The 13,122-nt window shown below is 40.3% G+C and overlaps 1 protein-coding gene across 4 annotated transcripts in view; it reads right to left on the bottom strand.

The window, feature by feature from the left end:
- ablim1a (actin binding LIM protein 1a) overlaps positions 1–13,122 on the bottom strand; it is a 36,588-nt gene that overhangs the window by 15,611 nt on the left and 7,855 nt on the right. For all 4 annotated transcript variants that reach the window (XM_085478189.1, XM_085478190.1, XM_085478192.1 and 1 more), the window contains exons 2-4: positions 4,732–4,869; positions 1,544–1,727; positions 873–982 (exon numbers count right to left, since the gene is read on the bottom strand). In XM_085478189.1, coding sequence (XP_085334315.1) covers positions 873–982; positions 1,544–1,727; positions 4,732–4,869 — 432 coding nt within the window. The remainder of the gene's footprint in view (positions 1–872; positions 983–1,543; positions 1,728–4,731; positions 4,870–13,122) is intronic.

Raw genomic sequence — 13,122 nt, 5'->3', positions numbered from 1 at the left:
ATTCTCACTAAAAGTTTATTTTTCTTTTATTTATTCATTTTTGTTTGCTTAATCAAAGATGAACACCAGCTTTTTCTTTACTTTTGAGTCTTTTTGATCTGCGGTTCAGCATTACTCTTGAACTTGCTTGGCCTGATTCTAGCAGCACCGACTATCACACAGTTAAACGTCGAGCACATTTAGACAACGAATTATTGAACATGCAGCTTTCCTCACAGCCAAGCTGCAGCAGCACCTGCAAGTCTGGAGCTTAAAGTGTGCAGTTGTGGTGACGTGGCTTTGTAGACGTAACAACAATCCAGCATGCTGCTGATTATCTTGTGCTAACTACATTGGCCTTTAGAGCTTTTCCAGTGTGTCTCTGGGCAATCGCTCACAACTGTTTAAGATATCAAATAAATCGAGAAACACCTTTTTACAGAAGTCATTACTGGTTCATGTAACTTCTCAAGTTAAGAATTGAAATACTTTAAAATTACCATGTGGATAGAAATGACTATAAAGTCTGTGGGTACAAAGTTTATGAGTAAGTAATGAATGACCCACGGACAGGCACAACTCCACATTTATTATAGATTTTCACATTGAACTGATTTTAAATTAATGCTAATAATGTGTGGGCAAGATGACTGATATGGACCTGAAAATTATTCTTCACAGCCAAAATATTACCACTAAACTGACTGGTCAACAGCTACATTAAATGCCACGTATGAATCAGGTCTGGAGGCTACGATTTTCCAGACTTTTTGTTTCTCTAAAACCAAATAAATTCCAATAATTCACTTTCAGTTCAAGTGTAAAGTCTATCAAACTATCATTGTGTGAAGGTTAATTCCTTTCTGTTTGTGTAACAGACAATGGCTACTCACTGCTGGAGCCCAGGATGTCCTTTGGTCCTGGAGACATGGGCTCGACACAGTATTGACAGAGACAGTCCTTTCCATTAAAGGTCACCCTGTCCCCGGCAGGAAACGGTCGTCTAGAAGCGGGGTGACATCAACAACCAGTCAACAAAGCTGCGCTCCCATGGTAAGTGTAAGAGTTTATTAGCTGTGGCTTGCAGGTTGTTTGACGGTGGTGAAGATGACAGGGCCCAATGATGCGGATGTATGTCAACACTGTCAGCCTGGGGAGCTCATTTAGTCAGATGACGTAGACATGACACACAGCATGCTACTGTAAACTGTCTACTGGAATTACTCCTGCCATGAACTTTGCTTGTCCATGACAATCATTCCACGGAAAATTAAATCGTAGCTAAAATGGAGAGTCACAAATGAATCCAAGAAAGTAAGACATGAGCAGCATTAAAGAGAAGCACCTGTGTTGATTTTGCTATATTATAGAAGATATATTTTCAACTCAGAATATCATGTAACTGCAATTAGCAACTTTTCATACTTCACATCCCATATTTTATATTTTAGAGCTTATTTTAACACCTTATTGCTGCTTGTTGGTGCTCATTATTATTTTGCAATGCAATCACACTTTTTCTGCAGTCCACACGCCAACCTGGTGAAAGCAGTGAATGTCTTACTTGCAGATGGTGCAGACGAAGCAGGAAGGGTGGTAGGTCTTGCCCAGAGCAGTAACCACTTCTCCCTCAACAAAGTCCCCACAGCCATTGCAGCGGGTACCGTGCATGCGTTGGTAGTCCAGCGTGCACAGATAGTCTCCATTTTTCATGAAGAAGCCCCCCTGGGCAAGGTCACAGCCACATACTATAGGAGACACACAAATTGGCACTCAGTGAGTCAGGTCATTTAATGCTTTAAGGCGTTCAACCATCAAGGTTCACAACTTGTCCATGGCTCAGTGGCTTTCTTAACAACTGCTAGCCTGGAGTGTGTGAAATGGACGATGACGGGAAAATCACTGAAAAACACATATTAATAGCTCTGTGTGTACAATGGGAAGCAGAACGAAAAATCCTCTCATCAGCAGTGTTCACAGCCAGGCTATTAAAAAAAATCTTCTCGCTATGAAACACTGTTGCATTTAGAGTTCACGTCTATCAGTCTGTACTACTCTGGCAAGGCTTTTTTCACTTTAAAGGTTCAATGCAACAACAATTCGGCAATTGTCCAGCCCAGGAAATAGCTGCGATCTGTTTTGGAAGATAACTTGCTCAAAATGTTTGGTACTACACTGATAGCCTACAACAAGCTTCCTTCTATTCAAATGTAACCTTGTCATCTACACAAACATTCAAAACTGACAAGGTAAGAAATAGAAATTCACAAACAACTGAGGTGTTTGTGTGACAAATAAAATATTTTTACAACGTACTCGGAATTTGTATGGCTGAACTTTGTGTTGGCATTAAAACTGACTTAAATAATCATATGTGTGTAATAAAAAAATCTGTGTGTATAAAAACTATCAGTTAAAGTAAGTATTTGTCTTTCATATTTTACTCAGAACATAGTATTCACTTATTAAAGAACATTATTAGATTTTGTTTTAGGAATTCCAATTACACTTTACATTAAACAGAACATCAGTCATTGCAACATAATGAGAGAAGGTTGCACATTTTCATCATCAGCTTGCCCGTACGGAATATTTCAACCCTCCATAATAATCACTCAATCCGTGCAGTTCACCATTTTAGCACCGAAGAGAGAGCCTGCGAATTTAATAGCCCTTCAGAAATGCCAGAGCTAAGAGGGAAAATATTTTGATGTTTGCGATAACTGCACCTAATCATTCTTATGCAATGAGGCACGCTAAATCCTGGGGATGAATGGGAGCGGGTGAGGGAGTGAATCAGATTTAATTGCATTAAGACTCAGACATGATGAGATTAGCTTGTAAACTAAGTGAGTCAATAGGGAAACCAGCAGTGGAGATTTGATGTCCAGCTGCCCTGGCTTTTCAAAAGATACATGCCATTATGTAAAATGCCTTTTTAGAACCTCAGTGAGGTCGACTTATTGAATTGAAATGAAAATAACTGCAATGAAACAGAAACTTTTGTGCATTTAATGAAATTAAAGTGTACAAAAGGAGGCTATTTGGGATCCATCTGCAAAGGCATCTCTGAGTGTCAGAGCTCAGTCAGCCTGAGGATTACTACTAGTGAGGTTGGAGACTGATAAAAGCATACATCCAATTAAAGCAAGGACCAGGACACCGAGTCTTTTGGCTACTAAAGCTGTACTAGTGTCTACTTTGGCAACCTTCTCATTATCCTTATCATGCTTTTATCACTCCTGTGGCATGCACATGTAAAGGACCGAATTAGGCACTAATCTCACCGTTTGCTTGTGTTATTCTAGGCTCTCGATGAAGTAAGCTAACTCTTAGCACTCCAGTCTTGGATTAACTACAAAGGTTTTAGCAGGGCAAGACCTGAGCCGAAGTGAGATGGGTTGGTCAGCTGTGGGTGGCTACATAGTACTCATGCCGGAGTGCTAGAAACCTATCGGTAATAAAGCTTAATGAACAAGGATTTGCACTGTCTCTTGTCATAGTAGACAGGATGGCACTTTAATTGAACAATGCAGGTCTGAGAAGTGAAGACGAGTCATGCCACCATGCATCCGTCCAGTCGGAAGGTCACAGAAAGGACGTTGTGGCATTAAGGGACTTGACTGGTCCTATAGTTCAAACTTTGTATGGACGGGATGCATTCTGGGACAGCAAAGGAAGAAAGAACTGTTTATTTGCACTATCGTGCTTCCTGAGTACAAACAGCGAGGAACATTCTTCATAACAAAACAAAAAAAAAAAAATCAAACCAGTTCATTAAGTAGCACAGACTGAATGAAAGGCAGCTAATGTCCTACTATTGTGACAGGATCAAATTAGCAGAGAATTTTAAAACTTCACACTTTGGCTGCCAATTTTCACATAACTCCCACATTTTTCTTCTCCCGTTTAGTCTTAGTGGTATGAAAGATCATTTTTAAATTGTAAACACATGACTTATTTACTAACAACTGGTCTGTATTTTAATATTAAAGGCTTTCTGACATGGAATAAAGGTGAGAGAAATCACATGCAGTAAATACTAGTAAAGATATTTACTCATATATAATCCCCAAAGCAGTTTACCTCTTTACTGGAATTCTTGGTAACACTTTATAATATGGCACAGGAATAACTATGCTATAAATAAATTGAAGTAGTGTGTAGGCAATTTTAATTAATGCATAACTGCATGATTTTAACAAACAATATTTCCTTATTTTCCATCCTAAGTACATTTTTTGGGACACATTAGAGAGTGGATTAATCTTTCATTTTTACATCTTTACTTTGTTACATCTCCATCTTTATTATTCACACCAAGCCAGCTTTTTAAAAATACAATCCTTTTGAAGGTTATGTTTGAAGTGTGGTTGAGGAGAAAAAAAAAGATCATAATCAACATCAAAGGTGTAAAAAAACATTAGCATGTAAAAATGCAAGGTAATAATCTAAGAGAGGAAAATATTGTTTGTTTTTCTGCAGAATTGCTATGAAATTATGTACAAAATACTTCCACTGTACTCAAAATTACTTACAACATAATTTGTGTTTCCTTCTCATGTAAAATACCAGAAGTTATGCAATACTTAAAATTACTACTTAAATTTACTTACAGTATTACTATTTCTTTGTTTCCCGACTTGTTATCCCCATATTCTAGCGTACCTAATTTATTTATTTGTAGGAAAATATAATTTGATTATAATTTCAAATAAAATATGTTGAAAATGTATTTATTGTATACTGTACCTTTACATGTGAAGCACTTGAGGTGAAAGTGCTTGTTCTGCACCCGGAGCACCTCGCCCTTACATGGCTGCCCACACTTGTAGCACTGAATTAGGGGCTTCTCTGTAGAGTGGTGGCGTGTGTCCTGCGCATGAGCCACTGCAAAAGAAAGCAGACACAATATCAACATTACTGCTGAGCTGTAATGCTGATGAGCCACGGGAATTGCTAGACGTGGCAGTCAATACGGTTTTTATGACATCTCTTATAGTCAACAGTTAGTCAACATTAGCATGCTCGGCACAAGGACCTGAATCTGCAACATCTCACAAACACCAGAGCTGAAGAACAAGTGCTCAGAGCCTGTCAGCGTAAAAAGAAAAAGAATGACATTGAGCAGGACAGCGCAACTTTGGGTTCTTGGCCAGAGAGACTCTCTGGAGAACATCAGTCTAAATATAGTCTGTCTCCGTCAGTTGAGGATGGACAGTCAAAATGCTGAGGGGAGCAAGGCTTGGTAAATAGAGCACTAAAAGGGTATTGATAAAGACTGTTTCACTATTGAGTTTAATGTACTTTCATTCTCAAAGGAAAACATAATTTAGAGTTATGGATCATTTACTGTCTCTGGCTAGCTTATCGTCCCAATAATCATTTGACTCTTTTTGACATGTAAGCGCAAATAAAGCTAGAGTCCATCCGGCAATGGGGTCACACTAACTGCAGAACCAGTGACTTCTGAGACAACTCTGCCTGCTGACAGCATCTTTCCTGTTTGTGACATTGTTGCACTGGCAAATCTTTGGACAAACTGGCAGACACATAAACACTGACACAAAACCACCTGCTCCAGTAGATGTCCTCAGGACCACATTTTTGAATGAAAACACAGACACACACGCTTAGACTCACAAAGTAAAAACCAGCCTCTAATAAAACAGAAGAGACATCACTTTTGCTGTGACTGAGTAACTCATTCTATAAAAGCCATGAATGAATAAAACAATGGTAGGCAGCAAATAACAGTTTTATAAAGGCAGACACATGTCCATGATGTACTGACAGTGTGCACGCATGAGGAGAAAGCGAGAATGTAAAGGAGCGGAGCCACTTTATAAAGGACACGAGTCTTTTAGTGCCGCTTGGAGCTTAATGTTTATGTCAGCATTCTATCGCGCTCAAGATGACAATGTCAGCATTGCTGATGTTATGAAGGTGCATTGCTCACTATGTTAGCGAGCTTAGATTTATTGACTGTTAACGCATTCATATACATTGGTGGTAATTATTATAAATTACTACCAATCACAAACACAAGAAGGTCTTATGCAGTATACACCAAATATTCAAATTTGGATTAATTGAAGATTAACTGAACTAGATTAATTGAAAAAAGACTGTTGGAACTACACTTCATGTCACTCCATTTAATAGTTATTATTAATCTAATGGCTCTCTTCCATAGTTTCCTGTTCCCTCACCTCCATTTGTGGCAGATGGCTGCCTCTCCCAGAGCCTGGTTCTGCCTGAGAGTCTTCCTGTTAAAAGGCCGTTTTTCCTTCTCACTGTCGCCAAGTCTTTAGCTTACAATATAAAACACATTGAGGCGACACAAGTCAGGGCAATCATAGGTAATTCCTATGGGAACCATGAATGTCTAGACCAAGAAAGGCGCCAGTCTATCAAAAAAAGTTGGTTCTGTGGACGTGAAAATTGGGATGGTATCCGAGGATAACCAAACTCAGTGAGGACCATCTTTAAGGCCATGAATGCCTATATCAACATTCAAAGCAATGAAACAAACTGAGAAACAGATTGAGATATTTCAGTCTGAACTAAAGTAGTGCAACCACAGCCTACCTTGGCTATAACATACTTGTTGTTCAGCCTCAGATCTTAATGTACAAACACATTTAGACATCACGTTCTTGGTGTGAGGTATTTTGACCATCGTTAGAATTATATAAGGCTAGGCTATTAATGGCAAGCAGCACCAGCATTATTTTTAGATCCACGATGTATCAGCATATGGCATTCCTCACTTAACACTTTGGGCATCCCTCTTAAAGACAGACGTTAATCTGCCACTATTGCACGGAACGTAAATACCGCTGCAGTGTCGCACTGCACACAGCTTATCAGCTGTTTGAAACCAGCAGATTATTTGACAGTCGGGAGCTTTAGCTGGCAAGGAGGCTTTCGCTTTTCCTTCTTTTGTTACTTCTTTCTGTCTCTTTTTCAAACAAAGACATACCCACACAAATATGCAGAGTCACAGTGAGAACAGACATGAAAGGCTCTTTTCTCTTTCTGCTCTGCAGTAGATCATTAGTCTGCAAGGCTAAAATAAGACACCGCCAAAATAGCGAATACTGAAATAGTATCACGAACAATCGATGGTCTACCAAAGAAAGAGATTACTCTGGACTTCTGATGACTTGCCCTACCTTGTGTCCCATTATTTACGTTTAGACTGGCTTACTAATGTTTAAAGACGGCAGAAAGAGAAGTCCAATTATTTTAAAAGGCATTTCAGCTATTTTTGATTTAAACTTGACTAAACCTTTATTGTGGCAACTCCTAAAAGGAATAACAACAACATAACATTATTCTATTTACATTTTGAAACACAAAGGTACAGAGTAGTTGTGAGATAACAGAAAAAAAAGGTGGACTATGAGTGGAGGATCTTTCTCCTTGGTGTTTCTGATGTGATTACACTCAGCAGGACAATGACTCATTTCTGGGCGAACCAGACTACTGTAAGAGTAAACGGAGTCCCAGCAGCTCTGTATGTGACATTGCACCTCGATGGAAAAACAGAGGCCATCTGGGTAACCGCTCTCATGAAAAATATCCAATCCAATAAGTCAGCCTCAGGAACATGCTAGAACAACTTAAAGGCCAATTCCATTTCCTTTTCTTTCTTTCTTTTTGGTCGCATTTACTCGTACCAGTAGCAATAACACTATGCTCATGAAGGAAACTGACAAGATTTAGTAGTATAAATCAAACGAGGAGGAAATTTTATATATAATTGTATATTTCTAACGATGGTCTAAATGTTAGCTGATCAGGCCAACTTGTACAAAAACTGACAAATGAAGTAACTACAATGACATAAAACCAAGAGCTAGTTTAATACTTTAACTTAACATTAATCAAATAAAAAATAACTAAATACCTAAGTCAAATATCAAATGAACAAAATAAAAATAAAAACATTTAAAGTTGCTGCATCTCCAAACACCCCCATTAGCACTTCCTCTGTTTGGGAATGCTACATTCCAAGGCCCATCTTTTGTTTATTTGACACATGACCTTAGCTGCCGGAAGCCTGACAAGTGAAATGTGTGTCAAAAACGAAGATAAGAAAATGTGTTCTACAAAGTGCTGGTACATGAGGTTGCTGACTGTGCCAGCACAGCAGGTTACTGGCTTTCTTTTTAGCAATCAAAAAACTTTCATAATGTTGCTATAAAACAAAATAGTAAATCAGCAAGATGTCATGTGATTTTAAAGGCTTAACCTTTAAAACTTGATTCATTATAACTTAAGAAAGGTACAACGAGCTGTAAACACAGAAATGTCATACAAACATCGTTCAAGTTAATATTCAACAATTAGCATACCTGACTACCATAGCATTTTCTGGATAAAGGCCCAGTAGTTAAATTGTAACAAATTAATAGCTTTTTTTTCAATCCCTATCCCAGCTTTATTAAAGGTGCCTTCAAACAAACCCAATATTTCACACACTTTACAATGACTTAAGTCACTGCTAGCACTAGCAAGCTAGCTAATACCACCCAAAGTAGAAAGAAGTTAACTTTAGAGTTACTGAGAATCCCTACCTGAGAGCACCTACCTCTCCAAAATCAAGCTACATTAGCTAGCTAGCCTGTAGCCTGTCTACTAGACCTACACTAAAATGTTCTGAACTCTCAATCAAACTTCAACAAAAAGCCACTTCAGCAAAAAGTGTCTGTACTACTTCGGGTTAATCTGTGTATTGCTGCCTTTTATAGTTGGCATAATGGAGGGTAAAATGGTGCAGTGGATAACACTGACCTCACCAGCTAGCATGACCGCTAGGCTAATTTGTGAGTCTTGCTTAAAGAGTATAGAATAGGCTTGAATGACTGCATGGCAAAAATGTGGCTATGACTGTGGCTTAGACTGTGAATACAATTTTATAAATGCAACTGCAGTACATCATTGAATTTTGACTTATGTTTTTTTATACATCAAGGCTGACAAAAAGGTGCAATATGAGGTTTGCTTTTAGTTCCTGTTTGTTCTCCTAAGGGAAACAACAGACGTGGCTCTTGAACTATTATACCTTGGCATTTGGGGCTGTACTTATTGCCTAAAACGATTACGGATGGTGATAATTCTTTGAATATGTTAATACAAGTTAGACCTTTCACATTACACGGGCATTGAACCAGCGTGGTGATAAAAATATTCAACAGAGCAGCTTTAAAGTAGATATTTTGATTTGATGCCAGTTTCTATTTTTAACGCTTCATAGTGTTGCGTTGTCAGTGGGAGACAGCCCGGCACGGAAAAGTCAACACTGCTAACGTCATAACAGGTTGACAGAAATCCAAGACAGATGTTTGAATCCCATGCACAGAGGATCTAAACGCTGAGGTTTGGATGGGAATCCATAAGCGCTGTGTTTTTCCAACTTTGCCCCGCCTCTGCCCCGCTCTGTAAAGTACTGCCTTTGCCTGACTAGTGGCTGCACAGAGGGGGTTAGGAAAAAATGAAGCTGAGACGGGTACTCTACATGGCATTTCATTAAAACTTAAGAACCCTGCACAAAAAAGGCTGCTAAATTATATGAAATGCTACAGATTGGCTCATTTACAGGATTTGTCCGGACATAAAGCGCCTTTCTGAGGGGCTTCTTTCAAACATTTAGCAGTCCTGTATACATTCATAACTCCACGTCTATAAAAGCATGAGTTCAAGCACTTTTACTTCAGCATCTTGGCATTTTAACAGATCCATTATTGAGTCTTTAGAGGTTCATGGGACAGGAGCAAGATGCTGCTCGGTTTGCCAGAATATATATCATATAATGCTATAAATAAGTAAGTATGCAGTACATGAAGCAACCTCAGCACAGAGCAACTTACTGTAAAATATATAGTAGTACAATTTTTCCAACTCCTGATCACATTCCTCATTCTGGGCTGGATGTGTTGGCTATGCTGACAGGGTGAGCTGTCCTGCCTCATCACCAGAGGATGAAGTGACTGATATTAGCCTAAGCACACAATGAACGCATGCACACACACACACACACACACACACACACACACACACACACACAGTAGTGAGGGAACAATAACCAGCAGAGCATCCCAAAGCCAGGCCCAGAGAAAAGGGGGCTGCTCTCTTTATATTCAACCCCCACCCCAGCCCATTTAAGCTAAGTCTAGCTGTGTTGGCAGTAATAAAGCCTGAAGATTATACTCAGGAGGGAAGTGAGAAAGGTCCTCATGAATCCCCCGAGGACAGATGTTTTTCTGTAACACGTGCCTCGGCCTCACTGGCTAATAATAATGGAGCGGGGCTGTTGACAGAGAGCGTAGGATTTGCTGAAGAAGCTTCAGACTTTGTTGCTTTCATTTCCTGCCTTCATAGACCCCGAGGTATGCAAAACCATAGTAGAACTTTGGAAATGCGCTGGGAGAGGGGGAATTGAATTAAACAATAGATGAGAGAGCGAGATGAAAAGATCTAATAGAATATTCAGTCGCTCCCTCTCCCTTTGTTACTGTAAGACTCGCAGACACAAGAGTTTCCAGTAGAGACAAACAGCAGCCATAAGGGAAAGTGTGTGCGTTTGTAGAGTATCATACACTAGACAGAGGGACACACCAAGGGGGGGGGAGGGCAAAGGCAGTCATCTCCACTCCTTGTGCCCATGCCAGTACTTGAGTCCCCAGATCTTCATAGGCAACAAAAACACACACATAGTGCCACCGAGTACAACCGGTTTTGGATGGAATATTCTGGGAGGGGGGTCTGACCCAAGATTAACATCAAAGGCACAAAATATGCCAATGTGCTGTGGGACGTGTGCCTGTTTGGGGGAAGGGCATGTGGGGCTCTTTATCGCTCAGACATAACAAGGAGCTCTTAACCCTCCCCTCCATGAATATGTATGGTGGTATCCAGCACCTCCACACCCCTCTGCCCCGCCATCAGCACCCCAGACAAAGCACTTCAAACGCAGGGCACAAATTGCAGAGGGGGGAGTCCTATCGGCCTCCACCAGACCCCCTCTTTAAACCTTTAATAACTAATCCTCAGGGACCTGAGCTTGAAATAATGATCTGCACTCTGTGGTTGAACGCCACAGTGCAGTTCATTGCAGATCATTTGTTGTTGAGCAGGTACACAATTATAATAGAGAGAGACTCGGAGCACAGTTGCTTATCAAGAAGTAGACAATGGAGGCTTTATAAACTTCAAAGACCCTCGTGATTGTGAATCTGATGATGACTTTGGGTCTTTGCCTCTCAATGACAGCCCACGAAGGCCCCGCACTCCTGTCGTGTTTCCTGGGATAATCACACTGATTGATGCCTGGCAGGGAGGATGTTTGTTGACTGGCAGAATATATGACTACACTCTGCATTCTTTCATGTGACTCTCACCCACGTCACTCGTGTTGTTTCAGCGTGTATATTTTGGGTCAGTGGCCATCTCTTCCTGGCTGACCACTTATCTCATCTGTGTATTCTAGTCTTGTGTGCCAGCTGTACAAACAGCGAGTGTCTGTGAGAGCCTGTGCTGCACTCATGTCTGCGAAAGGGTTTAGCTCCTCTTTCAGGGGCTAGACACTGGCAAGCTTCAAAGATGAGGCACCACTGCAGTTGTCTGCAGCAGAAGCAGCACTCTGCAAAATCACTAGAGGCAGCCACAAAGGCACATGACATTAGACTTTCATGTCAAGAGGAAATCTTCACACTGTGTAAGAAAGAGTGGTGGGAGTTGGCGTTTCATGAGCCAGGTGACATACATGTGTTGATGGCTACGGTCAGCCGGGCTTCCGACGCAATTTGGCACAGGAAGCATGAGGATGAGGGTAAAAGAATCAGCTCGGCCTATAAATGTACACAAATCTCAGGCACGTGTAACTCAAGCTCAGACTATCTAAGGTACACATGGACCCAATAAATTACAAACTATTTCAAGGGTATTTTTGGCTTTGAAAATAGGGCAGCCGCCTGCAAGCAGACAAAACGCTAACACTGCAATCCCTTGATTGTGATTCATCTTTCTGAGCATACAGTGCAATTCAGTATTGGCTCAGCTGTGCGTCCTGATGGTACCAAGCCCACCTGGCCTCAGACAGGTTGTTTTATGAGATCCCGGGAGAATACACGATGAAAGCTTGGGTTGCAAAAACATTCCGATAGCTTCCTCTTAAGAGGAATGAAAAACTAGAGGACCCTGGACAAGCTTTCTGTCACCGACAAAGCCCACAATGGAACAGGAAGGTAGTGAGTTAAGTCTATGGAAAAACTTTCAGAAGGGAGATGAAAACGTGGCAGCCAGAGGTTACGGATGTTCTGCCAGCACGGGGACTTGGTGGTGAGAGCCGTTTTACTCGTGGCCCAGTCAAATCCACATGAAGGGAAACAGCTCCAGAGCTGGACACCGCCTCCAGCCACGAATGTGCTGTCAGATGCATACTCACATCTGACCAGTGTTGGTCAAGTTACTTGAAAAAAGTAATCAGTAACTAATTACTGATTACTCCCCCAAAAAAGTAATCCCGTTACTTTACTGATTACTTATTTTCAAAAGTAATTAATTACTTAGTTACTTAGTTACTTTTTAAAAACACGATTTACAACCTGAAGAGGTGATAAAGTGATAGATCTTTCAGCCCAATTCTACTTTTTCTACATAATCCATCATACAAAATGTAATCAAATGGAAAAGTCTCTTTTTAAAACTTGTTTTATCAGTTTTAATCTTTTAACTTTATGCATCAAGCAAAACATTTAATTATATGCAACATTCTCTGACTTGAATAAATTAGTTTAACATTTAAACCTATTTTCTACACATTCCAGCACATAAAATAAAATATTTTTTGTGTTTTCACTCACTCTTTCAAACAGATGCAAGTAAAACACAGCAGAAAATAAATAAAGTCAAAGACTCAGCGGTCCTTTTGCTCTATTTTCACCTGTAAAGCAGGAGCAGGGTAGGCGGAGGGTTACCCTGGTGCAGGTGTGCTGCGGTCAGTTGAAGAATCCGCGCGAGTGTCTCTGAGTTTCCCATCACGTCGTAGCTACTCGGTGCTTGCTCGGAAGTTTAGGGGTTTTTTTCGCTGTAAAAAGAAGTTTTCTTCCCACGCACGATGGACGCTAATGTTTT

The sequence above is a fragment of the Copadichromis virginalis genome, linkage group LG13 (genome assembly GCF_057382275.1).
Source record: "Copadichromis virginalis isolate Kocher_CV1m ecotype Utaka linkage group LG13, C_Virginalis_male_GT1.1, whole genome shotgun sequence".
Classification (NCBI taxonomy): Eukaryota; Metazoa; Chordata; class Actinopteri; order Cichliformes; family Cichlidae; genus Copadichromis; species Copadichromis virginalis.
The sequence above is the reverse complement of the archived record's forward strand: the minus strand, read 5'-3'. Positions and strand labels throughout refer to the sequence as shown.